This window comes from Physella acuta, unplaced genomic scaffold (genome assembly GCF_028476545.2).
Source record: "Physella acuta isolate Inbredline_101_S28 unplaced genomic scaffold, ASM2847654v3 ptg001394l, whole genome shotgun sequence".
NCBI lineage: Eukaryota > Metazoa > Mollusca > Gastropoda > Physidae > Physella > Physella acuta.
Window position 1 is genome coordinate 72,782 of NW_026732909.1, and position 27,843 is coordinate 100,624.

Sequence of the window (27,843 nt, forward strand, 5' to 3'; positions counted from 1 at the left end):
ACGGTCGCAAGTCCATTGGTTGAGGTTCTGCCAGGGATTAAACTTACAATCACATGATGTGACAGCGTTCAGTTGACCGGGTTGTACCAGTGAACTGACAATTCTCCCAAGGACAAATACATAACTCAGGAGATTGAATATACATAAAGCCAAACAGACCTAAGTAGGTCACATCCCCTCCCTTTTAGAGAGGCATTTTTGTTACACAAAAATGGCAATCACTATATGGAACAAATCTGACACAAAAAATGTCCAATTATAGTAACTAACAAAATTTCTATATCAGGAAAAAATATCCTTAAAAATTAAAGGGAAACAATTCACCTTTTTACAATTTACCAAAGGGAAACAATCCTTCCCAAAGTAATAATACATCAAAGTTCCTTATGCAAAGGAAACCAAACATATCCATCTGGATATAATATGTTTGAAACTTACAACTTAATTCCTTTATTTAAATGTCCCACTACAACATCAACTGAATAATGTGATACATTTTTATACCAACTCAATGCACATTATACAAAACCACCTTTAAATAAGGTTCATTTGAAAATAACAGGCATTTTCAACAAGTAATCAGTTTCGGAAAAAACCGTACAATTCTGATCTGATTGAAAGCTTGGAACTCCAGCCACCAGGCTACAGTTTAATCAACCATAACATTTGCAAAATGGTTATAACTAACCAAAAAAGTTTCACAAGATCAATGTGAACATCAAAAGCTGTTTTACATTCTTGACAAACAGTCAGCTACAATGTTGTCAGTTCCTTTAATATGGGAAATAACCAGATTAAAATTTTGGAAAAATAGACACCATCTTAAAATTCTGTTGTTATTCTGTCCCAACTTAGTGGTGAACTTAAGAGGATCATGGTCAGAAAATACCATGACTGGATTGATGGAAGAAGTGACATATACTTCAAAATGTTGTAAGGACAGGACTAAAGCTAATGCTTCTTTTTCAATAGTGGAATAATTCTTTTGATTCTCATTTAACTTTCTAGAGAAAAAGGCTATTGGATGATCGATCCCTCGGTTGTCTTCCTGGAAAAAGACTGAGCCAATGGCAAAATTGCTAGCATCAATGGCAAGTTTAAAAGGCTTGCTGAAATCTGGTGCAGCCATAACAGGAGCATTAGATAAAAATGACTTAATGGTCAAAATAGCTTCATGACATTTAGTTGACCATCCAAACTCAACATCCTTTTTCAATAAGGCCGTAAGTGGTTCAGCTACAGCTGAAAAGTTTTTTTACAAAAAAGTTTATAATAACCAGCCAGCTCTAAGCATGGAGGGTAATGTTTTAACTACCTGTGAGAATGTCTGATTCTCATTAGAAGATAAATGTACATGTTGGTCTTCTAAATGGGCCAAAAATTTAGTATTTAACAATTTTGGGGCCTTTAACAATTTAAGAGTAGCATCATCAAATTTACTAGATATACTTATAAGTAACATAAACTTAGCTGTGGAGACAGAGTTAGTGAGTTTACATGATAAACCAGTTGTTTCTTTCTCCGGTCTGGGAAGTAGATGACGCAGTCCTTGGTAATCTTGTTAAATGCTTCGTGTAGCACCGGAATCTGTTTCATCGGCCTGGGGAATATTTTGACTGGAATTCCCAACCAACTGACAGTTCTTACAATGTCTGCAATAACGGGTGTCATCGTTGTGCATTCTCGGCCAAAAGAACAGTTCATTTTCACCGTCGGGGTCTGTAGAGAACGGGTTCTGAACTTCCTGGGGGTGGACTTTGCTTCCCGCTAAGTCATTACCTAGGAGCAAGTGTACTCCTGGGACAGGTATGGAATCTATCACCCCAAGGATGACATCTCCTTGGATGAGCTGATGTCTCAGGTTGAACTTATGTAGTGGAACTACTGTTGGTTCAGCTCCCACTCCTTGAATGATGGTGACATCACCGGTGTTGGTTTCTGGAGCGATGTTCAATGAGTTTCTCAGCAAAAGTGACTGAGAAGCCCCAGTGTCTCTTAGGACTACGATGCTGCGCGATGATGCTGGATCTCCAGGGTTGCTGATGACAGCATCTGTCATGAATGACTTGAAGCCAACAGTTCTCGATTCTTCACCATTGGTTGCTGCTGATGTAACCGGTTGGTGAAGAGGATAGTCATAAGATGACTGGACGGAAGTGGTGGTCACTCCGTTACCTCCCTGTGGACACGCTGGTGTAGGGTCATCACGACGGGCGAGGTTCACCTTTGGACTTGCTTGATGGGGGAGAGCGTTACGAGATGTTCGTATATACTCTCTGTTATCTCGCTGTCGCAGGAAACAGTTCTTGATGATGTGCCCAGGCTTGGAACAATAGTGGCAGATCAGTCGCCTGGCTGTGTCTCTGGGTATCTGTGTTGATTGACGAGATCTCAGCAACTGGCCAACAGGGGGATTGCTGCTGATGAGAGGTAGTACCGGATTGTATTTGGTACCAGAGCCCTGTGACTTCTTATGTACCAGCTCGTATGTATCAGCTGATTCTGCTGCCCTTTTGATGTCTGTTATTCGGTTATCCAAGATGTGTAGTCTGATCTCTTCAGGTACTGCGTTGAGGAAATCTTCTCTTAGTATCAGACTTCTGAGTTTGTTGAAGTCGTCGACATTCTCAGAATGGAGCCATCTTGAAAAGACTTTTTCTTTTTCAAAAAGGAACTCAACATAGGTTTGGTTCTGTTGTTTCCTAATTTTTCTGAACTTAATTCTGTAGGCTTCTGGAGTTATTTCGTAAGCCTTCAGAATGGCAGCCTTGACCTTTTTGTAATCTGACTGGACTTCGCGAGAGAGTGCCTGGTATGTGGTGGCAGCCTTACCAATTAAAACAGTGCTTAGTAACGTCGTGACTACGTTACTAGGCCATTGACAACTTTCAGCCATGTTCTCAAATGTATAAAAAAATACGACAAGATCTGACTCATCGAACTTAGGGACTAATTTGCAAAACTGGGCCAATGTTTGGGCCACAGACAACTGAGAAGGACCTCCTGACCTTGAACTACTGTCAATAATACCAAACTCATATTCCAACCTCTTCATCTGAATTTCTCTTTCTAACTTTAGTCTGGCCTCAAACTCCCTATCAACAATTTCCACTTCCCGTGCCAAAACTTCAGAAAGAAGACTCTCATCTAACATGCCTTCATTAATGAAGTAAACAATAACTTTGTCCTTCAACACCCTAGAGGTCTGAGTAACAATATAGTCCAGGTTTAACTTTTTGACAACTGTTATCAAATCTTTCCTACTTAAGTTCTCAACTGCTTCCACAGTAGGACTTAACAACAAAGCCTCCATAGCTAACAAGTAACAATGTTTACCTTCAACTGATAACAAAAACAACTACTCAATAACTAGTTCAACTTCTTCGAACTACTGACCAAACTCTAAATCACAAACTCAAACTAATGCCAAACTTGCACATAAATCAAAATCCCGGACGGGCCCCCACTTGTTATGTCCTACCTCCGACAGCCGCGGAGGAAGCGGACGCCCCAGGTTCGTTTGGTATGGTACCGATAGAAGACGTTGTAACGGAATCTCAACAACTTGCCGTGAGCTCGTTAATGTAGTCTAGGGGTAAAACACGACAAATCAGAGGGACTCACACGCCTTAAACTATGAATACCTTTTTAATTTATGTACAAGAAAATGACACTAGGTAAGATCAAAATATACAGATTCTCAGTGTAATATAAATAAACTCAACTCCAACTTACAGTTTGAGAAAAATCACAATACATCACAGCTGTGATAAATCATTACTACACACAACTGAACTGGCCTCATAATAACCACCTCAAAAGACCAAGGAGAGACAATTTGCCTCTATAACAATAGAAATCCTTATACAGATTAAACTATCACCGATAGTCAAAAAGGTGTAATAATACACCAGAACACAAATTCAGTAAACTACAACTAGTCACATAATCCCTTATACAAAAGGTGAAATCATGTCACAGAATAACAATACTGCAAAATGGCGTACCTAACCACAGGCACACCTCTCCTGGTCCCTAGGTCAATCTGGCGGCCCCTGGACATGAACATCCCGTGATTAAATACAACTCAGAGTAAGGGGAAATAACTCAAAAGTCTTACGACTATTGGTTGAGGGTCAGTCAAGGATCCTCACGGTCGCAAGTCCATTGGTTGAGGTTCTGCCAGGGATTAAACTTACAATCACATGATGTGACAGCGTTCAGTTGACCGGGTTGTACCAGTGAACTGACAATTCTCCCAAGGACAAATACATAACTCAGGAGATTGAATATACATAAAGCCAAACAGACCTAAGTAGGTCACAGGTGTGTTAGGTGTGAATCATGTTTGACAGTTGAGCACCTGGTCAATGTAAGTGAACGCGTGATTGATCAATCGTTGCATTTTATGATTTTTGGATATCGCTTACTGAGACCACACCACACTGACCACACCACACTGACCACACCACACTGACCACACCACACTGACAACACCACACCACACTGACCACACCACACTGACCACACCCCACTGACCACACCCCACCACACTAACAACACCATACTGACCACACTACACTGACCACACCACGCCACACTGACCACACCACACTAACCACACCACACCACACCACAATGACCACACCACACTGACCACGCAACACAGCGGACGGTTCCAGATTTCTCCCATCCACACCACAGCACCAAAACGATGACGTCAACTCCGTACAGCGACACAAGACGATGCCAATCTTGTCGCCCCCGCTTAACTTGAAATCTCAGCCGTCCGTCAAATCGCGCCAGACGACCAACAGCCTCCCGTCTGTCCAACCGCTGGCAGACGACCAACAGCTAGGCGGGATAAAGGTGTTCGTGAAAACATTTCTCCTACATGTTTTTAGAATTATTGGCGGTAGTTAATTTAAACTTAGGCAAATGTTTTTACTGTGAAAAGTTTAAAAATAGTTTATTTGAAGTGCCAAATTAATAATCTAATTAAATTCAATATCTAATCAATTATTTTTCTTGGATTCGCTTAGCTAAATTTGAGACAGAGGACCTACATTTGGATAACAATACTGAAAAAAATTATCTGACTACAGATTTTTTTCGCCGAGTTTCAAAACATTTTTCGCATTTTATTATTTAGATGAGGACTTCGAATTCAAGAAGGATAACTTATATTATTTGGTGCACTTTATTGTGTCATTTTGTTTTTAGAAATTTATAAAAAAAAGATACGAGTTAATAATGTCATTTTATTAAGGATGCGTTTAGTGGTCCGATTTGGAGTGCAAAAAATCTCCTCTTTTTATTTATTTGTACCTGGATTGCGAGTGATGCTATGGTCCATGAAAAGGATTATCTCAGTAGTGGGATTATCCAACATGTTAAAAATGCGAGCACGATGTTTTATTGATATTTTTTAATATAAAAAACAAGGTTTACCACAGTGTCAATGATTGCATTTATTATCATAAGCAAAACAATAAATTAATTAGGTAGGTTTTCATTATAACGATCTATTGATTCTCCCCGCCCCTCCCCCCCCCCCCCCGATATAGATTATTTTTGGATTATGGGTATGGATTGGCAAAGTAAGGAGACACGCATGAATAGTAAAAATGTACTAGAACCATAAACAAAGGCAACATTGATTAAACATTGCTCTCTAGATTACCTTGAATAATCTACCTTTCATGTTCTTTATTTAATCTCACTTGTATTTCTTTAAAAAAAAGTTCATTCTTGTTTCGCTTCTCCACGGAAAGCAATACCAGACCATTATTAGAAGAATTGTCCTTGTTCTGTAGCAGTATTTTGGTATGTTAATATTCGTGTGCTACCCAGGAGTTAGTTTAGGGTTTGGATCGATGTGATTTTGGAAAACTGACCCTGTATCCAGGTGATTTTTAGAGTAGTAAACATAGTCATTCAGTTAGGAATGAAAGGATATAGTTAAATGACCGCTATACTAATAGTTGCTAAAATTTAAAAAAAAATGAATTTAGTGAGTTTTTTGTTTTTTTAGTTGAGCTTACTGATAGTTATTTCATATTTTCTTCATTGGTTATGTAATTTATTCTGTAAATCCACTTCGATATATAACCGGCGTTTCTATCCGACTTTTTCACCTGGGGGGGGGGGGGGGGGGGGGGGGGGAAGGGGGGACTTGAAACTTTCGAGGGGCGGATAAAATTGTCCGGTCCGGGTGGGTGAACACTGGTAAAAGTTATATATATATATATATATATATTCATATAAATTCAATTTCGTTCAGGGGGCGGGGATGGTGGGGGCAAAGATGCTTCGGGGGGGGGGGGGGGGGGAGATGGGTTTTTAATGTGTGGCTCAGTGTCGACAGAGGTTAGGGCTGGATTATTCAGTACTGTACCCAGGGGATATAGCCCAGGGGCGGGATACCTGTGTGTTGAATAAATACAGAAACGGGTGGGGCGCTAACGCTTAAGTTTAACTCTACATCTGTAGGTGTTTGTGTGAGGATTACAAAATGAAATCTGTCTTTAATCACTAATTGTTAATCTCCGCCGCTAATCTTGTAATACACAAAGATACATTAGTTGACGCGATGTTACCTGTTTTGATATCTAATTGGATTATTTAATTATACTTTTTTCTAATCTTTCAATCAAGGTATACTTAATCAAAGTCAACAACAGGGTCGTTAATACCATAGCTAATGAAGCAGCTAATATCAATCTCTCCCCCCAATCACCCGATTACCGATTTATTGATTTACTTAAGTGATCACGTTCACGTTCTTCAGTAGTGCCACTCCTACATATATATATTAAGTTCTCAAAAGTATTGAAAACAAGCCTATAGTAACACTATAGTTGTTGGATTTGAAGTCGGCAAAATGAAAATATGTGGTTGAAAAAAATTGGAATATTGACTAGAATCCGAAACAAAACAAAAATTATGTTTCTTCTCTAAATTATTCATCAGGATAAAAATGTTTTAAAACTGGCACAAGTTTGAAATCGTTCACATCTTTTTAGAGATGTTCAAATTTAGCAAACACGTTGACATCATGTTGAGTTGTTTTAAGCGATTTTAAAGTGCTATTGTTCTGTTTTGGATTATTCAAGTAAAATACTTCAATGTGCTAGAAATTGTTATTAACAGTATCAGAGTACCTCTCTGCTTCTCTCGTTGCCATCGTCACATCTCTACGTTAGGCTTACATGGACAGTTATACAAAATGTACATTTATTTATTTGAAAATGTGGAAAAAAAAGCTGTGAAATAGTATTATACGAAACCGTAAGTAAAGTAAAAGCTGTGTGAAAAGATTTGAAATTTTTTGATTTTTGAAATCTGATTTTATTTTGGAAAAAATTAAATATATACACATTTAATGTAAACATTGAATGACATTGCTTAAATATTGTAGATCCGAACGCTAAAATATAGGGTTACTTGTTCCGTAGGCAAAATATTTTCAGCTAAAAGTAACTTGTTGCGGTTTTTTTTTGTGTTCTGGATTTGTATTGCATACATTTTGCAAGTGTGAACGCGTTGTTGTAGTTGTTTTATTGTTCAATTTGTTTAGATACCTTAAAACAGTAGCTAAGTCTCATGTCGCATTTAGTCATTCATGTCAAATTCTATCCTATCTTTTACAAATACCAGATAACTTCGTTGATACTTTTTGTGTTTTCTTCATTGTTGTGCTGTAAGAGGGAGGGGGGGGGGGGATGGGGCGTGGAGGGGATGACGCAACAGACTAAACTATTAAATTTAATTCAAGGTAAATAGAAAAACGCAGTAGCGGGTGGGAGTTGGGTGGGGGTGGGGGTGGGGGAGGTAGTTGTTTTCGACGTTTACTTTTTTTCCATTCATCAGCCCTCCCGCTTAACGCTTGCCATAGAATCGGTCAATGGCGGTAATCCGTTCGTCAATATTTCCAGATATCGACAAAACGGAGCTGATTGATGCCGTCGTTTTCTGGCACCCCCAGATGCCCAGTCTCCTGTGGGGTCGTCAATAGCCGTTAATTACGCCCGGGGCCCAGCCTTTTCAGGCAGGGGATTCAAGGAGTTCCGTCGTGACGCGGTGGTTGTGGGTCGGGGCTTGAGGGGTGAGGAGGTAGGAAATAATGTTTGAGAGGGGAGTTAAAAATAATGTTTGAGAGGGGAGTTAGAAAATTGTGTTTGAGAGGGGAGTTAGAAAATTGTGTTTGAGAGGGGAGTTAAAAAATTATGCTTGAGAGGGGAGTTAGAAAATTGTGTTTGAGAGGGGAGTTAAAAAATTATGCTTGAGAGGGGAGTTAGAAAATTGTGTTTGAGAGGGGAGTTAAAGAATAATGCTTGAGTGGGGAGTTAAAGAATAATGCTTGAGAGGGGAGTTAAAGAATAATGCTTGAGAGGGGAGTTAAAAAATAATGCTTGAGAGGGGAGTTAAAAATAATGCTTGAGAGGGGAGTTAAAAAATAATGCTTGAGAGAGAGGAGTTAAATTTTTTTGACTCATTTTGATGTTTAAGTGAGGCGCTAAAATTATTATCTGAACGACTTTTTGAGGCGGGAGTAAACAAAAAAATGTGCCAGACGGTAGTTAATTCGGACACTTGTGAGAGAGAGAGTAGTTAAAAATGACCATCGACTGAGTTTTCGACAGATAGACCTAAGCGTAGGTTGGTAGTGCGCAATACTGTGGTGAAAGCCTACCTTGGACTAGGGTTCGAAAACCATTGAGAAACCACAGACTTTTAAAAACCTATCTCTGATGTTACAAGGAGAGTCTCTTGTTTATCGACTTTCACATAGCAACTTTTCACAATTCTAGTTTCTTCAATCTTTAGCTCTAATTGACATCTTGGAAACTTAACAAAGCGAGAGCTAAAATGTATTTCAGATCATGTGATCTATTTTGTGTGCAGTCCGCCGTGATAATAACTTTATTTTATAACATGTAATCCATTTTAGGGACGGGCTCAACTTTAACGTGCACGGTGTGGTCGGACATAGAGCATGCGACTGCTAACACGAAAGTCTCGAGTTCGAATACCGAGTCCATGTCAGTAAAATGTCACGGAGTCTACTAAGCTCTGATGAGTACCTGGCTTGCGTTAGGGAAAGTAAAAGCGGCTGTTCATAGTGCTGACCCAAATAGCAACTATAAAAGGTAAGCTCTACATCACCTGCCCCAAGTACCGTTAGGTTTGATAGGGTACTTTACTATTTACTTAAAACCTTTAATCCATTTAGAGACAGGCTCAGCTTAAATAAAATACCTGGCAGGATATTCCCCCCCCCACCCCATCCGCTCTACTAGTCTTAAATCACAAGCACTATTTGTATTTTGTGATAAGTTGTAATACATTTTGGGGATATTTGGTGAAAGTTTGGGGACATTTTGGTATTAGTCTCGCTCTTAACCCGCCAATAGCGAGATTAGTGGTATTACATTAGCTGTTACATTTTGTATTACATTAGCCGTGTTACATTTTGTATTACACTAGTTCTTTTACAATAGCTTATTACACGATGTATTACATTAGCTCTATTACATTAGCTTAACTCATATACAACTGTCGTGGAGTTAAAATAGTATTACACTAACAGATGCAATTAATTCAATGTGATTTACAAATCAGATTAAGTACTACATAGTTTAGTATAGTTACACTAAATTCTACTTTAGGAGCTTTTTTAAAACGAGAGGCTGCAACCATGAAAAACGTACCGTTTTTTTTGATGATTTTGTCAGAAGTTTGCTAGTTTGTTCCTTTTCGGGTTTTTTTGTTTGTCATTTTCACCAGGTGAAATTTTCAGTTTCAACATTCGCGTATAAATATCGTTTTTTTTTACTCGCTGCAGAGGCGTAGCGACCCTTCCCGGCGCCCGGGGACAAACTTTCGATTTGCACCCCCCCCTCGAACTTTTAATTTTCTACCCCCCCTCAAACTTTCAATTTGTTTTTCCAACCCATTTTGGGTCCCCCTAAGGTCGGCGCCCGGGGACATATGTCCCCCCCCCCCTCGCCCCCCCCTCGCTACGCCTCTGACTCGCTGCAATGGTTGTGCATATAGCAATGCTTCATTAAAATATGTACTACTTTTGTAGTAGTGATACATAACGATCTGTGCAGTAATGGTAGATACACTATACCAGAAGCCGTCCTAAAATTAGATATTAACTATACATGTTCTACATTTAGATCTATCATTGATAAGTGACACATTGGAGACTGTAGAAGGTGTCTAAACTATTGGAAACAACTAGTTCGATACGGTGAAAACCAATAAAAACAATGTACAAGTTTTTCCCATTAGGGATAAAAATAGATCGGCGTACTCTCGAACACAGCTTGAAAATCTTAATCAAAACAAACGCTGGATTTACAGCACGGGCTGAATTTACAATGGACTCCTATGCCGTCGACTCGCGTTTGGATATACTTTAAAATCAATCGGCCATTTTTTATATCGGCATTTCTATTCAAAAGTAGCCAGTCACGTGATCCGGGAAGGCTGGGACACGGGTCTGTCATTAGCGGGACAAAGGACCGGTGGGGACAAACGGTCGTGTGACCGTGTTGGATACCCGATCCAGTTTGTGTACACAGTTATCTAATCCATGGTCTTATACCCCGCAGAGCCTGGCTAAAGTTATCCCCTTCAATGCCAGTAACATGAGCAGGATGTGCGTAAATTTACCCTATCTGTATCCAATATCCAGTGCATATTGGATCCACAATTATATTATCCACATTCAATCCACTTACAAATGTATTCATTGAAGACGTGATGTGGTTCGTAGAATCTTTATTAGGTGGCGATGTAATCTCGTTTTGAGGGAATGCATTAGGGGGTGGGGGAGGGAGGGGGGTGGACCGAGCGAAAAAGGAGTAGAATTGTGTGTGTATGTATGTATATATAAGGTGGGGAGATTTCAAAGCCAAATGTCCCCCTCCCCTCATGAAACAAACCACAATGTAATACTACCACCCCAAACCTTTTGTGTTATAAAACAATGTTATAAGACCCCTGCTCTTATCTTTTGGTCTTGTCTATTGGCTGCTTTTCATATTCCGAGGTCAAAGACACAGGTGTACTCTACTTCACTTGCCCCATCGACCGTCAGGTGTGAAAGAGAACTTTACCAGGGTGTGTAACACAGAGTGGGTTCGAAACCTAGCTGGTTGAGTAAAAAAAAGACTGACACAAGGAAGAGAAGTTTAATCCAACACTTGAACCAGTCTGTGTTGAGATTTGTTGATATAGAGGAGTTCGAGCTATGGAATTTACTGGGTCAGTTTTAGCAGACAGCTAGCAGACGTCAAATTAAATGGACTGTGAGTACAGGGAGGGTGTACTGTGTGAGTGGGTGGGGGTGGTGGAAATGAAAGTTTCGACAAGAAGACCTCTAAAATAAACAGGAAATTGGAATAAGGCAATCTTTACGTTTCTTTGATAAACTGTCCGATATAAGCGTGAACAAGTCCAATGAATCTGTCGATTTGTTCCAAATTGTTCCAGAACATTTGATTAAGTCTATGCGAATAGCAGTTAAAGATTCAAGAACAAAAAAAAAGCAATTCACTTAACGTGAAGAATTAAGGTCGATCTTTAAGTAATCAGTGACATCCGCGCTTATATAGCACATATGTGCATAACATTACTCGCCCTAGGAAAGAGATAAGCGATGGTAAAAAAATTAATTTAGTGTAAAATTAATCTAGCAGGGAAATTGACAATCCATGCTTCTGGCAATGAATTACGAAGCTATCTCGTTTATTATTTGCGTGTGTTGACGACAGAAACAACTTTAGTTAACCTTTTCGTACCCAATTATTTAATTAATTAAATGTAAACGGGTCAAGTAGATTTGTGGTCGACGCGAAAAAGAAAATATGCAGCCTGTTGCGTCAAAAGCTTTAATGATTTCAAGTGAGTTAATTATCACGTGGTCTTTGATTAAATGGGCTAGAAAGGAATAATAGCTGATTTGGTGTAGGCGCTCCCAAATATCTTAATTTAAGCTCCCAAATAACTTAACTTATGCTCCTAAATATCTTAAGCTCCCAAATATCTTAACACAACCTCACAAATGTCTTAATTTAAGCTCCCAAATATCTTAACTTAGCTCTCAATTATCTTAACTTAAACTCCTAAATGTCTTAACTTGAGCTCCCAACTATCTTAACTTAAGCTCCCAAATATATTAACTTAAGCTCCCAAAGGTTTTAACATTAGCTCCAAATATCTTAACTTAAACTCCCAAATCACTCTCAACTACTTGCACTTAAACATGTGACAAAGTCAGACCTGACTGCTCAATCAAATATGACTGACAGACCATGACTTGGCGTCGGCTTAAAATGGACCTTGGTATCGACTTAACTGACGCGAGGAATAATTAGAACATTACACTGACCGGAATAAACCAATCACTGGACTTGTACTCGAGTGGGCGTGTCCATTCACTTGTATAAGGAACATTGTACCAGTATTAAACTATCAATGACGTGATGTAATAATTACACATACACATAGGACTAAAAAATATCTTAACAATAAAGGAGCATGATACACACAAACAGTAACGCATTTACACATACACACATGCGCGATAACTCTAACCCAAAAGGATAGGGTTGATAGTATAATACTAGAGCAAGATAGATGGGTAGTGTAACGTTACGATTATGATCTTGCTTAGGGATTAAGTTTAGTTACTAATGAACACTCTCATTTCGCCTTTACGCGTTACATATATCTAGTGCCATGCACATTTGTAGGAAACACTGCTCCACTACAAATAAAATGCTTGTATATCAGCATATGGACTTTATTCTATTGTTTTAAGGTTTAATTAAACCGAATCAAAAACAATAGTCGGTAATAACATATTTCTTCACTGTTTTTTTTAAAGTTAAAAAAGAATTTGGATAATGAATTAAAAAAAACAACAACTGTTGTTATTTAAAATAATTAGTTACAATGTTACTAGCTAGGCAAATAAACAATTTGGCTTAAGTTATTTATTTTTCGAAACCAGATTTTTAAAACGTAAAAAGTAATTGCGAATTTTATTCTCGAAGTTTCCGATGACCCTGTAAATATATGCGTAAATAACAGCCTCAGGGAGGTAACTCAGAAATAATAACTAAAAAGGAAAATTTACCGCCTTTTTGTGTCAAGAAATTGGGGAGAAAAGAAATGAGAGATCGATATAAATTGATCGATTAGAAAGGGGAAGTAATGTTAGATTGATTGCTCCCCTTGATTGAGATATCGTGTCAGAGTTTTGTTGAATTGGGTTCACATTTTACCGAGCAGGGGCTGTAACTCCCCCACCTATTCCAGGTAAAGTGCTGGAATACGAGCAGCACGAGGATGGAGTGGCTGAATTACCATGGTGGGGCGTGGGTTCGAATCCCGCCTACTCCATGTAATGTGAAATAGCTTGGATGGTTTGAATACAGCCGATGTAATTAAGTTAAAGTACATTGACTTAAAGTGTTGTCTTAATTAGGTAAAATTAGCTTGGTTCTTGGATCGTTATAAATACGTCAAATTACCTTGATCTAAATAGACTAATTACTTAAGTCAAAAAGCTAGTTCAGATGTCATACAAATTAAGTCAAATTAGCTTTGTTCAGCGGGTAGTCATAACTAAGTCAAATTAATTGGATTCAGGGATTGTTATAAATATGTCAATATATCTTGACCAACTAATTAAATCACATTTAAGTAATTACTTAATTTTATCAAATTAGCATGATTCAGGGGTTGTTATATATTGTCAAGATATCTTGAATAAATGATAGTTAAAATTTATTCAAATTAGCTTGATAATACAGTGGTCGGCATCACAGAATTCCAGAGAACTTTTTTTCCCAGTTTTTCTGAGCCTTGTCTTCAGATACAATGTGTCGATCATATCATAATTGTAGTTATTATAATCTCTTCCTATATGCCAGTGTTTCTTTCACACTTTTTGCTTACCTGGGGGAGGTAGCACTTGAATTTTTCGTGGATGGGGGGGGGGGGGGTGCGGTCTAAATTTTCTGGGGGAGGGTTGCGGACGATGGTAAAAGTATGTTTTCTGTATAGATTATGTTTTGTTCGGAGTGGTGAGGGGGAGGGGGGGGGGGGGACGACGACGGTAGACTTCATTACGGGGGGGGGGGGGGGGGGAGAGGCCTGAAAGAAACTCTGCTCCTTGCTGTTGACGTGCTCTGTTGGATGTGATGCTTAGTGCCGGTCCGGCTGTAAATTTTTTTTCTGTCCCCGACTCTTCGGTAAAAATTTAGCTTCTCCAGCAGTGGACCACTCACACCTTTTTCAAACCCCTCAGCTACCTCTGGGCATCAGACAGGCAAACTTAAACACAAGGATGAAGAACTGTGCATTTCTCTCACCAATATGTACTTAAAATACTTTTTGACTCTAATTAACCATCTATTGAACAGGCAAAAAAAAAACCGTATTTATTCTACATATCTAGAATTGTATTTGTCTTGGTGTAACCCTTCCCTCCCTAAACTGTTTCACCCGGTGCGGTCCGCACCCCCCGTCCCCGCATTGCGACGCCTCTACCCCCGTACGGCGCCACTTGGTTGAGTCTTTTGGTTAGCAAGTTTGTTCTCGATATCCGGACGACTGAATTTCTTAGTAGGCCTACTTCGCTTTTTAAGCTTTAACACATTCAATACTTTGTGAGTTTGTCACAGTATTGACAATCTTGCACTTTAAAAATAATAAATGCATAATATATACATATTCTATATTTTTATATGTTAGTTTATGTATAATAATATATAAATAAATAAATAAAATATTAGCAGCTTTAAATAATACAAAAAAATTCTGAGGTTTAACAAGAACAACAAAATTATTTTAGTAAAGATTTAATTGATTTATTTTCCCTAACAGGAAGTCGTTTTTATTTTTACAAAATGACATGAAAACGGTTTAAAACTGGCCAAAAAATAATTTTTTGAGGAGAGGAAAAGAAGCCAAAAATGTTGGCCAAATTCTGTGTTCTGAGCGGCTGTTTGGCCGAGATAGTTTTCTTCCTGTACAAGACTGGGGAGGCGATGCTGGACGCGGCCATTCGACCCTTCGTCATCAACGCCGTCTGCAAGGACATGACACGTGACATGGTCATCGTGAGCAACGACTGGACACCCAGGCAGCAGATGTTCATGAACGGCTCGCTTGACCCCTGCGATTACCTGGAGGAGCTGCCACTTCTGGAGTCACCTGTACAGGCCAGGTGAAATCTTGAGCTCATCGTCGTGGGGGTTCATGGACAAAGCTCAAACCTTCATTTTTTAGGTTCATGAACAAATCTCAAACATTTATTTTGTAGGTTCATGGACAAACCTTCATTTTGTAGGTTCATGGACAAATCTCAAACCTTCATTTTGTAGGCTCATGGACAAACCTCAAACCTTCATTTTGTAGATTCATGGACAAATCTCAAACCTTCATTTTGTAGGTTCATAGACAAATCTCAAACCTTCATTTTGTAGGTTCATAGACACATCTGAAACCTTCATTTTGTAGGTTCAAAGACAAATTTCAAACCTTCATTTTGTAGGTTCATGGACAAATCTCAAACCTTCATTTTGTAGGTTCATTGACAAATCTCAAACCTTCATTTTGTAGGTTCATTGACAAATCTCAAACCTACATTTTGTAGGTTCATGGACACATTTTCAACATTCATTTTGTAAGTTTATGAACAAAAGACTGCCGTTTTGTTGGTTCATGTATACATCTTAAAACATCATTTTGTACGTTCAGGGACATATTTCAAACCTTCATTTTGTAAGTTCATTAACAAATCTCAAAACTTCATTTCGTAGGCTCATGGACACATTTTAAACCTTCATTTTGTAGGTTCATCGATACATATGAAATTCTCGTTTTGTAGGTTTATAGAAAAAAAATCAAGTTGTTTTTTAAAGGCTATTTGATATATCTTAAATCTTCATTTTAAACGTTGATGGGTGTATCTAAAATTGCCATTTTGTAGAATCATAGAAAATAATTAACCTTCATTTTTGATTTATTGACAAATCTGGAACAAGTTTAAAGCACTACATAAAAAAAAACCAGTCTGCAAAATGCCTTGATAGGTATTTTCAATTTTAAAATGTACTGGCATAAAAGTCTGTTCAATTTTGTGTTGTTTCAGATCTGCGACATTTTTAATGATTTACCGTATACTAGTCAGTGTACCTGCGGTATTTCTAGGGCTGTTCTGTGGAGCGTGGAGTGACCGCACGGGTAGAAAGCTGCCTATGATGATCCCAAGTTTAGGTAGCATTCTAGCCGTGCTGTTGTACATGATTGGCATTGTCATGGTACAACATACTCTGATGATTATCATGGTCGGAGCACTGGTTCAGGTCAGTAGCTGATATATATATATATATATATATATATATATATATATATATATATATATATATATATATATATATATATATATATATATATATATATATATATATATATATATATATATATTCCCCCCCCCGTCAATTAACCCCCGGACATTTCCCCCGACATTACCCACACGCGGAGTAATTACCCCTTGTCATTGTTCCTTCCTGTCAATTACCCCCCCCCCCCCCCCCTGTCAATTACCCCCCCCCCCCCTGCCCAGGACAGGGTTAGAGTAAGTGTTAGGGTTAGGGCTAGGTTTAGGGCTAGGTCAAGGGTTAGGGTTAGGGTTAGGCTTAAACCAATGTTTAGCGTTGGTTTTGGTTTTGTGTTAAGTTTTAGGCTAGGGCGGATGCTTAGGTTTTGGACTTTTACTTAAAGTTAGGATTAAAGTATTATTTAGGTAAAGAATTCTAGTTGGAGTTAGTATTCTAAATTGAGGGGGGAGGGGGTAATTCCCGGGGGGGGGGGGGGGGTAATTGACAGGGGGGGTTATTGACAGGGGGTAATTGACATGGGGGTAAATGCCCCCGGGGGGGGGGGGGATCCAGAGGGGGGGGATGTCCGGGGGGTAATTTCCGAGAGGGGGTAATGTCCTGTAGCCTATATATATAAATATATATATATATATATATATATATATATATATATATATATATATATATATATATATATATATATATATATATATATATATATACATATATATATATATATATATATATATATATATATATATATATATATATATATATATATATATATATATATATATATATATATATATATATATATATATATATATGACATAACCTCGTGAAATATAATAAGAGAATAACCAACATATGCTATTTAAAATAAACTTTCCCTGACAAACTATTTAGATATTTATTTATGTGGACACAAAAAAGGTCAAACTAAACCTAATTCTGGCCAACGGACCGGTTATGTTCGCAATTTCCGCCCTCACTACCTTACACAACCACGTGACTTTACATCCTTCCTACAGGGAATTCTGGGTAAAAGTTCAGTGATAACAATGGCGGTCAACAGCTACATCAGCGATACGACCTTTAAGGAGGACCGGACTAGGAAGCTGGGGAAGCTGTTGGCCATGAATTTCTTCGGACTCTTTATAGGTCAGTAGCCGGGGTCATCTTTAGGTCATTAGCCGGGCCATCTTTAGGTCAGTAGCCGGGGTCATTCTTAGGCCAGTAGCCGGGGTCATTCATAGGTCAGTAGCCGGGGTCATTAATAGGTCAGTAGCCGGGGTCATTCTTAGGTCAGTAGCCGGGGTAATCTTTAGGTCAGTAGCCGGGGTCATTCTTAGGTCAGTAGCCGGGGTCATTAATAGGTCAGTAGCCGGGGTCATTCTTAGGTCAGTCACTGGGGTCATTCTTAGGTCAGTAGCCGAGGTCATTCTTAGGTCAGTAGCTGGGGTCATCTTTAGGTCAGTAGCCAGGGTCATTCTTAGATCAGTATCTGGGGTCATTCATAGGTCAGTATCCAGGGTCATTCATAGGTCAGTATCCAGTGTCATTCATAGGTCAGTAGCCAGGGTCATTCTTAGGTCAGTAGCCGGGGTCATTCTTAGGTCAGTAGCCGGGGTTACTTATAGCTCAGTAACCTGTGTTATTCTTAGGCTGTGTTTATGAATGGAGCTTCAGAATCACTTTAGATGTTTTTCCCCCAATGTTTTATAGAATCCCTGTTGTGAAGAGCACTTTAGATATTTTTTCCCGAGTTCCTTTTTAAGTTTCCCTGATTTTTTCATGTGTTCTGTTATGCTGTTTCTGTTTTCTCTGTTTAATCCTGTGTTCTCTGTTAGGTTCCTTGTCTGCGGGGTGCTTGATTTATTTGTCCCATGTTCCCTGTTAGTTTAGGTTCCCTGTCTGCGTGCTTGATACATTTTCCCCGTGTTCCCTGTTAGGTTCCTTGTTGTCCGGAGTGCTTGGTATATTTTCCTATATTCCCTGTTAGTTTAGGTTCCCTTTCTCGCGCTTGATATATTTTCCCCATGTTCCATGTTAGGTTCCCTGTTGGCCGGGGTGCTTGGTATATTTTTTTCCTCTATTCCCTGTTAGGTTCCCTGCTGGCTTGATATATTTTCCCCATGTTCCATGTTAGGTTCCCTGTTGGCCGGGGTGCTTGGTATATTTTTTTCCTCTATTCCCTGTTAGGTTCCCTGCTGGCTTGATATATTTATCCCGTCGGCCCGTGTTCCCTGATAGGTTCCCTGTTGGTTTGATTTAATTCCCTTGTGTTCCCTGTTAGGTTCCCTGTTGGCTTGATATATTTCCCCTGTGTTCGATGTTAGGTTCCCTGTTGACTTGATATATTCTCCATGTGTTCCCTGTTAGGTTCCCTGTTGGCTTGATATATTTCCCCCTGTGTTCGATGTTAGGTTCCCTGTTGACTTGATATATTCTCCATGTGTTCCCTGTTAGGTTCCCTGTTGGCTTGATATATTTCCCCCGTGTTCTCTGTTAGGTTCCCTGTTGGCTTGATATATTTCCCCCGTGTTCCCTGTTAGGTTCCCTGTTGGCCGGGGTGCTTGGTATATTTTCCTATGTTCCCTGTTAGTTTAGGTTCCCTTTCTCGCGCTTGATATATTTTCCCCGTGTTCCCTGTTAGGTTCCTTGTTGTCCGGAGTGCTTGGTATATTTTCCTATGTTCCCTGTTAGTTTAGGTTCCCTTTCTCGCGCTTGATATATTTTCCCCATGTTCCATGTTAGGTTCCCTGTTGGCTTGATATATTTATCCCGTCGGCCCGTGTTCCCTGATAGGTTCCCTGTTGGTTTGATATAATTCCCTTGTGTTCCCTGTTAGGTTCCCTGTTGGCTTGATATATTTCCCCCGTGTTCTCTGTTAGGTTCCCTGTTGGCTTGATATATTCCCCCGTGTTCCCTGTTAGGTTCCCCGTTTGCTTGATATATTCCCCTGTGTTCCCTGTTAGGTTCCCTGTTTGCTTGATATATTCCCCCTGTGTTCCCTGTTAGGTTCCCTGTTTGCTTGATATATTCCCCCGTGTTCTCTGTTAGGTTCCCTGTTGGCTTGATACATTTCCCCTGTGTTCCCTGTCAGGTTCCCTGTTGGCCGGAGCCCTGCAGGACATCGCCAACCTGCAGACGACCCTGGTGGTGGTCAGCGTGTTCCACGCGGCCTCGGTGCTGACGGTCGTTCTGTGCATGGAGGAGAGCATGCACGACAAGATGCCCAGCGGGGAGGGCTTCGACGGCCACTACAGTCGGAACCCGCCGCTCTTCAGGTCAGTTCGTCGCGTTATCCTCAGGGTTTCTTTTAAACATTTATTTTCCTCCGAGGGTGGAGCTACTTGAAACTTCCGGAGTGCGCACTTAAGATTTCCGGATGAGAGAATGGTCGGACACTTGTTAAAGTAGATCTTATATAAATCCTATAAAATTTATTAATTTTTTTTAATTTCGCGTTTGTGGCGGGCTATAGGCGAATTCCGCGAGACACTGCCCCCCCCCCCACCCCTCCGAAAGATGCATGAAAGAAACCCTAGTGATAGTCTTTTGGTCGTCTCCTGTCTTGATTACACCAACACGTCTAGATAAACAAAAATTTGCCCGTCATGATCTCATCTGTATGCAATGAGAAAAACCTTCCATATTTACATACAAGGAGTGCCACATATCAACACCCAATCTCAGCTTGTCTCGATTGCCTCTAATCTCGCTTTAGCGTCTTCTTCGTCTTTTATACAGCTCTTACTAAAAATAGACGCAAGAAGATAATGGGACGCGGTGGTAGAGCGGTTAAGCGTGCGAGTAGTAAACGAATATTTCGAGTTCGATTCCCGGGCTGGAGGTTATTATTCGACCATGTTTTAACATCTTGGATGAGTACCTTGTTTACATTGGGGAAAGTAAGAGCTGCAGGGCATGGCAATGTGGCGGGGCATGGCGCTTTAGCTAAGCATAGCGCTGACCACACTTTCTCTTCAAATGCCGAGGTCTGAGAAACAGATTATCTCAACTACACCCGACCCGCGGATTGTTTGATCGACAACACCGGTATATTCTCAACTTACCAACAAACTCCAGGGGTTTAACCATATTTCTAGCTCTTCTTTCTAGCTTATCAGACACTAGCGGTGTTAAATTACTGAACAAGTCCTAAATAAAATCCAAGTGTTTGCAGTTCTTCATGAAAAAAAAACTTTTTTTTTTTGTGTAAAAAAAAAACAGTTTGGGATTCCAACAACTTCAATAGGTTTTTAAAACGGGAAAAGTAAAGACGGCTGTACATAAAGCTGGACATATAATCTATTCCCTATTCCTGTATCATGAATACAGATTGGCTTTAGTATACGTAATATACACACGATTTGCCATACTTTCTAAAACTTCATATGCGTTTATGGCAAAGAGACCGGCAAACCTGTAAGAAATTTTCTATTGACAGTCTCCAGAGCGTGAAGGACTCAGTGCGGGCCCTCGTCAAACCACGAGAAGAAGGGAAGAGAACTCTTGTTATAGTCGCCTTCATGGCCATGTTTCTCAACCAGACGTGTAAAGTTGGCGAGCAGGACGTCACGGTGCTGTTTGTGCAGGTAACATGACGTCATTGTTTTGTTTGTGCAGGTAATGTTACGTCACCATGTCCACGAAACATGACGTCACTGAGCTTTTTGAATATACAGGTGGCCGGAGATAAAGAACGCATGAGTACCTTGTACTTTAGCGGTGGGTTTGGTGGGGGGAGGGTTGGGAGGGGGGGGGGGCATGAAATCTGCAGCAAAATAAGTTGTGTGAAAACCTATAGTCGTTTGTAGATTTTTATATTAATTAATTCTTTAAAACTTACATCCGCTAAAAATTAAATGTAATTATAGTGGGTGCCCTGTGAAAGTGAGGCCCTATGACATTGATGGCTTTTGAAAGTAGGGGCCTAAGTTACAACTTGTTTAGTTCAGAACGGAGTCCTCTACTTCAAGTAGCATGACACCTTTTGTACAAGTTCTAAAGTGGCATCATGACATCATAAATGACCATATGTTGCCTCTGTTACTAGACCAACACTATATAGGCTAATTAAATTTTAATTCGCAACGATTTTGTTAAGAGCGCTGCTCCTGTGTTGATAGATAACCCTTATACTAATCAGGTGATTTAGTATTTGTGAAAAAAACCTAATGCTCCATTCTACCAACTGTTGCTTTACGCCGGGCTGAAAATGGTTGGCCGAGCAGGTTTTGAAAGCATACAGGAGAGAATGAGAGAGAGAGAGAGAGAGAGAGAGAGAGAGAGAGAGAGTGTGTAAGAGAGAGGCTATCATGTAATAGTTTGTGATTGCTACCGCACTATTGCCAACAAAGAATTGACCTTTTCAACATGACAGAGTACCTGTCGTTTCTACACTGTAAATTGAAAAATACCAACGTTATAACTGTATACGGACACGTAGCTTCCCTTCTTGCATGAACGTATTTTAATTATGTATCGAATTTGCTTGTATGATTTCTTACTTTGTAATATTGTGTACACTTAGTTTAAAAGGCTAAAACATTATTTCTAGTTTCTGTAAGCCTCTGTTTAGCCTGTCCAGAAACCTCTTTATTAAACCAGTCCATGTTTTTGTCTACATACCCCCCCCTTCGTTCTATTCAGTTTGTTTTCCATGTCTATCTGCCGGCTCATATTTTACTTGCACAGAAACCCCCTTCTCTATGCAACCTGTCCATATTTTACCTGCCCAGAAACCTCCTTCTCTATTTAAACTACCTATATTTTACTTACCCAGAAACCCCTTTCCCCATTTCAAACTGCCCATATTTTACCTGCCCAGAAACCCCCTTCTCTAATCAACCTGCCCCTATTTTATCCTCCAAGAAACCCCCTTCCCTATTTAAACTGCCCATATTGTACCTGCTCAGAAACCCTCTTCTCTATTCAACTTGCCTGTTTTATCCTTCCAGAAATCCCCTTCTCTATTCAAACTGCCCATATTTTACCTGCCCAGAAACCCCTTAATCAACCTGCCCATATTTTATCCTCCCAGAAACCCCCTCTCTCGTGGGAGCCGTCCGGCTACGGATACCTCCTCTCCGTGGACTACGCCGGGATGGGCCTCTGCCTCCTGCTCCTGCTGCCCGTCCTGTCCACGTTCCTCAACGTCAGCGACATCGCCATCGTCCTGCTGGGGCTGGGCTGTAAGCTGGTCAGGACCGTCTGGGCCGGCTTCTGTACCCAGACCTGGATGGTCTACGTGTCGGTCATCGTGGGGTCAGCCGCAGGGGTCATCACATCCGGGTTAAGGTTAGTCAACTGTCCTAAGGCTTGTTAATTAAAAATCAAAATTGTTATTTGTTAGAAAACGATTTCTTATTTTTATGTATTAAATTGAAATTAGAATTTAACATTTAAAAAAAAACGCTGTTCTATTGTCCTTAACAAATCGTATTCCATCTCTACTGATAATGCTATGTCTTAAAAAACATACATTTAATATGAAATTTATGACCTGCTTTCGGTTCCCATGTTCATTCTGACCAAGGCTGTGTTTAACTATTTGGTCCCCTATTAGTCCCCAGGTCCATACTGAGCAAGGCTGTGTTTAACTATTTGGTCGCAATGTCCATACTTATAAAGGCTGTGTTTAACTATTTGGTCCCCAGGTCCATACTGACAAAGACTGTGTTTAACTATTTAGTTTTGGCCATACTGACCCAGGCTATGTTTAACTATTTGGTCCCCCTAGGTCCATACTAATCAAGGCTGTGTTTAACTATTTATCCCCAGGTCTATACTAAGCAAGGCCGTGTGTGATGACGAGACGGGCAAGGTTTTCGCCCTCGCCTCCAGCGCTGAGACCCTGGCTAAGCTGCTGGGCTCTGTCGTGTTTGTCAACATCTACGCCGCCACGCTGGACATCTGGGCGGGGCTGGCCTACATCTCTGCTGCGCTGGTCACTCTCGTGCTCATCATTTTAATGGTCAGTATCCAGGTTGATAAACACTGTTTGTTAGTGTCATTTGTAGGATAGTTTTTCACAATGGCTAATAATAATAATTTAAAAACAAATTACGATATCTAATTCTTTGGCCGGATGTCGCCCGCAGACCAATCGCTTATTTACGGTTTGTTTTTCAAATGTTAATGACGTCTTTAAAAATAATTTTTATTGTAGATTATGATCTACCTATATAGTTTTATGTGAATGAATAATCTATCTAAATACTTCTAAAACTCAACTTTGTTTACATGTTTGAATTTTTGTTTGTTTGTCCGTTTGGTTAAAGGAGAGAATCTGCATTATGTGCAGAGCTGTAAAATAGTAATTAGGTAGAGAACGATTTTTATTTTCAGACAGACTGTTAATCACATATTTATTTTAAAACGTTAATTAATTTATTGATTTATTCATTGTTAGATTAACCACAAAAATTATAAAAGTTCAGAACAATGACTTTACTTAGAGTGAATAGTGATGTCACATGATTTATTTATTTTTAACATCAACAATGGCGGCTTCCATCGAAGATTTTGTTGCCTCTATACAGATGTATAACGCAATATAGAGCTAATTTTCTGTCGGATATAGCTTTAATGATACGCCTGTTTGCTATATTTATTACGTTCCAACACTTATATCAATTTTCAACTGTCCTTTTCATTTAAGTATTCAATAAATTTCTCTAGACATCTAGATCTAGAATCTAAATATCAGCTGTCGAAGGGAGTTATTTATAGATCTAGAATCTAGGTCTAACAAAAATTATTTATTTAAAATTAAAAAGCCTTTTAAAATCAGAATACATTATTATATTATTTATTATATATACAAGTGATTTATCTATCTAGATCTAGGTTCTAGATCTAGATCTAGAGTTACTGCAGAAACTCGACTTAACCAAACCAGTCGTAGAATCTACATAACTCTTTCTAGATCTAGATATTAATTAGTTTCTATACTAAACTATTTGAGACCTTCATTTTTTAATATAAATCTTTGTTTGTTTAGCTATGGAATTGGCTAATTTAAGATTGAATTTAATTTAAAAGATAATAAATCTAGGAACTATTCGCACAAATCAAGTTTCTTAAATAGAGTCAAACTATTTAATTGTAGCACAAAAAGTGTCATGATGTCACTAGCCTAAATAGCTAAGGTGATATTATGATGGGCTTCTACACGGGTGGCACGGGTTCTAGACACATCATCTCAAAGTTAATATTTTTTTTCAATTTACGCCTTTTTATGTGGGGTCTGTTTATTTTGTGATGATAAGTGGCAGACGTGATGGCATTTATGGACGACCCCCGAAACCCACAGTTATCTAACTAGATAACGGGTAGTCTAGTATGCCTTAAAATTTTAATTAAAGCTCTAACTGTTTTTAAACAGGCCATGTCTTCCCCAAAGTTTCCAGAAACATTTGCAAATACAAACTCGTAATACTGATATGGTTTCATTTGTTCGAAACTCTTGGAAAGATGTTTGCGAACGTCTTTGAATCAATTTTTAAAAAATAAATTCTCATGCACACTTCATTTGAGCAATGATCCGTTGCCGGAATATCCGTTTCGCATTTTTCCTATAAATACATTATCATTTTTATCATTATCATTTTTTAAAATCATATAATAGAGTACACTCGTTTTAGTGACCTCGGCTTATGAAGGGATAGTGTGGTCAGCATTATGCCCAGCAGCTTTTACTTTCCCTAACAAGTTTCTGGTTTATATTAGTGCTGGGTCGTCCTGCATACTCAAACCCAGGATCCGAACTCTATACGTTCAAGTTAGCACATTAGACTCCATTGTACCTTATTGTGTCTGATCACCCTAAGCACAAATATCCTCCAACAGCTGTACAACAGTCAACCATTTTATCCCACCCATGTTGTTTTCGCCCCTCCAGGTCTGGCTGTACAAGGAGCAGCAGCTGGTCACCAACACCAGTCTCATCATGGGCTACCAGAGCACGTGGGATCAGCGACTCCTGGCCGCCAACAACTACCCCACCATCTGCGAGCCCGAGGCGGACGACCGAGAGACCGAGTCCATCCTGCCCCTGAGTGCCAGCACTGCCAGTCTTTCAGCCCTGCCGATCACCAGCCCTTGTGAATGACATCAGCACTGACGCGACAGACGGACAGAGACTTTCAGGTAGAATATTCATAGAGGAGACGTGATGTTACAGACAGACGTAGCGACGAACGCGAAAGTTAGAAAACTTACAGATAGAAACCTAAAAGAGGACATATGATGAGACAAACAGACAAACGACACAAACTGAAAACATATATTTAGAAACAAAAAAATTATAGGATGCTACAGACAAACATACAGACAAGAAAAACATGTTGATATTGACAGAGTACACAGACAGATTTAAATACACACACATAAGCTGCAGAGAAAGACAACATTAACGTAATTTTATGCCAGAGAGTTCAAAACTTTTGATCACCGCCCCCCCCTCCCCTCCCCCTACACTGAACATCCAAAAGAGCATGAAGTCTACTCTACCTCTACCTCCCAAAACTCCAATCCAATTAATATCTATTTTTTTTAAAAGTCTTTAAAATTAATGCTATTCTAATATATATCTTGGTCTACCCCCTAAATCCGCTATTAAACAATTTAAAAATAAAATAAAAAATTTAGACAATGGTAAAGCTGGATAGTTCTAATTTTTTTTTAAATATATTGTACAGTTACATTTAAATTTCTGCGCCTACCCCTGCACACGTCCGAGTCTCACCTAGGTGGCGTGTATTCCAATTTTGAAACCGCTGCATTAAATTGTTGACAGAACAATGACATATAATACACATCAGACAGACGACGCACGCGAGATGGTACAGACAGATAGACATACAGACAGACATACATACAGACTGAGAGGCGACACACGCAATACACTACAGACAGGCAAACAGACAGACATACAGAAAAATGCTACACGCAATACACTACAGAAAGACAAACATGCAGACAAACATATAACACACTACAGACAAGCAGACATACAGACAAATGCTACATGCAATACTTTATAGACAGACAAACATGTAACACCCTACAGACAAACAGACAACGCACACACAAATATATTGACACAAATAATCTTTATGACTTCACCAAAAGAAATTACCCTCACCGAATCACCCTCGGGGGAGGGACTTTGACATTAACAAAGACAAATTGAGACCCAGTCACCACACTCGATTACCCGAAGTTCATTAATATTGTATGGGAAATCTGATGAAGAATTTAAACGTTGGAATCAATCAAGATTTTTAAAAGCCGGACTATCATGCGACTTTAAACAAAGCGTCGATAAAAAAATGAAGTTGGTTCTAGTGACGAAGATATGAAGCACGACAGGATATTAGTGGGATGGGAACGGGATAAATAGACTAACTTGTAATTTTAGTATGAGAGTTTCAGTATAGGGTTAATGTTATATTTAAAAGTTTACCAAATCGCTAATGTTATCTTTGAAAGTTAACGACTGACCAAAGTTTACCAATGACTAATGGTTTCATTAAACGTTAAAAGAAAAGCTAAACTTTGACCTTTGAATGCCTGTGTTTTTCACTATTATGATGTTATAGTTACGTTTTACTACTTGGCTGGTGTTAGGATGAGACAAGGCTAGATACGTGTAAGAATGGCGCTTGCTCAGTTTTTACAAGTATTACATTATGTTTTAAGATCCAGTTTAATTTTATACCAGGGCTGAGGGCAAGGTTGTAGAATACAGGACCGAGGGCCACAATGACAAATATACAGCAAAAGGTCACAACAAGTAACATAGAACCGAGGGCCACAACAAGTAACATGAACCGAGGGCCACAACAAGTAACATGAACCGAGGGCCACAACGACTGACATAGAGCCGCCGAGGGCCTCAATACCTAGCCCTGTTGACCCTACACTTGTTATTTATTGACATGAATCTCACTCACAAGACAGATTGTTATAACAAATGATGTTTTAATAAACTTGTTGCAAGCAATCAAAAGTTATTCATCGTGTGGTTTAATGTTAAATGATGGGTTGACTTGTACATGTGTTGTGTGTCGTCTTGTGTATCAATGTTGAATGATGAGTTGACTTCTACATGATTGTGTTCAATGTCATCTTGTGGTTTAATTTTGAATGATGAGTTGACTTGTACATTTGTTGTATGTCGTCTTGTGGGTTATCAATTTTGACGGCTTGGCTGAGAGTGAGATATACGCCAGAGAAAGCAACACAATTTTCAGTTTGATTTCTATTGTTGAATTGAGTACTTTAGAGCGTATATTGTCTTAAATGACACTTAGTGTTAATACTGGGAAATACACGGGAAAGGTAAATATATAGATGGAGACCATGACCGAAATTCTTTCGAGGGGGGGGGGGGGGTGGGGGAAGGGGTGACGCACTTAAA

General features: G+C 39.4%; 1 protein-coding gene across 2 annotated transcripts; it reads left to right on the top strand.

Annotated features, from left to right (window-relative positions):
* Positions 1 to 4,807: 4,807 nt before the first annotated feature.
* On the top strand, positions 4,808 to 27,417 carry LOC131927276 (proton-coupled folate transporter-like). 2 transcript variants are annotated; one of them, XM_059283039.1, is made up of 10 exons: positions 4,808 to 4,869; positions 14,911 to 15,253; positions 16,181 to 16,394; positions 17,441 to 17,570; positions 19,516 to 19,699; positions 20,863 to 21,010; positions 22,459 to 22,715; positions 23,199 to 23,391; positions 25,321 to 25,568; positions 27,145 to 27,417. In XM_059283039.1, the coding sequence occupies exons 2-9, from the start codon at positions 15,000 to 15,002 to the stop codon at positions 25,528 to 25,530; spliced, it is 1,590 nt and encodes a 529-aa protein (XP_059139022.1). In that variant the 5' UTR covers positions 4,808 to 4,869; positions 14,911 to 14,999; the 3' UTR covers positions 25,531 to 25,568; positions 27,145 to 27,417. The 2 variants fall into 2 exon arrangements, with proteins under 2 accessions (XP_059139022.1, XP_059139023.1); XM_059283040.1 differs by lacking the exon at positions 4,808 to 4,869 and adding an exon at positions 5,062 to 5,193.
* The last annotated feature ends 426 nt before the right edge of the window (positions 27,418 to 27,843 follow it).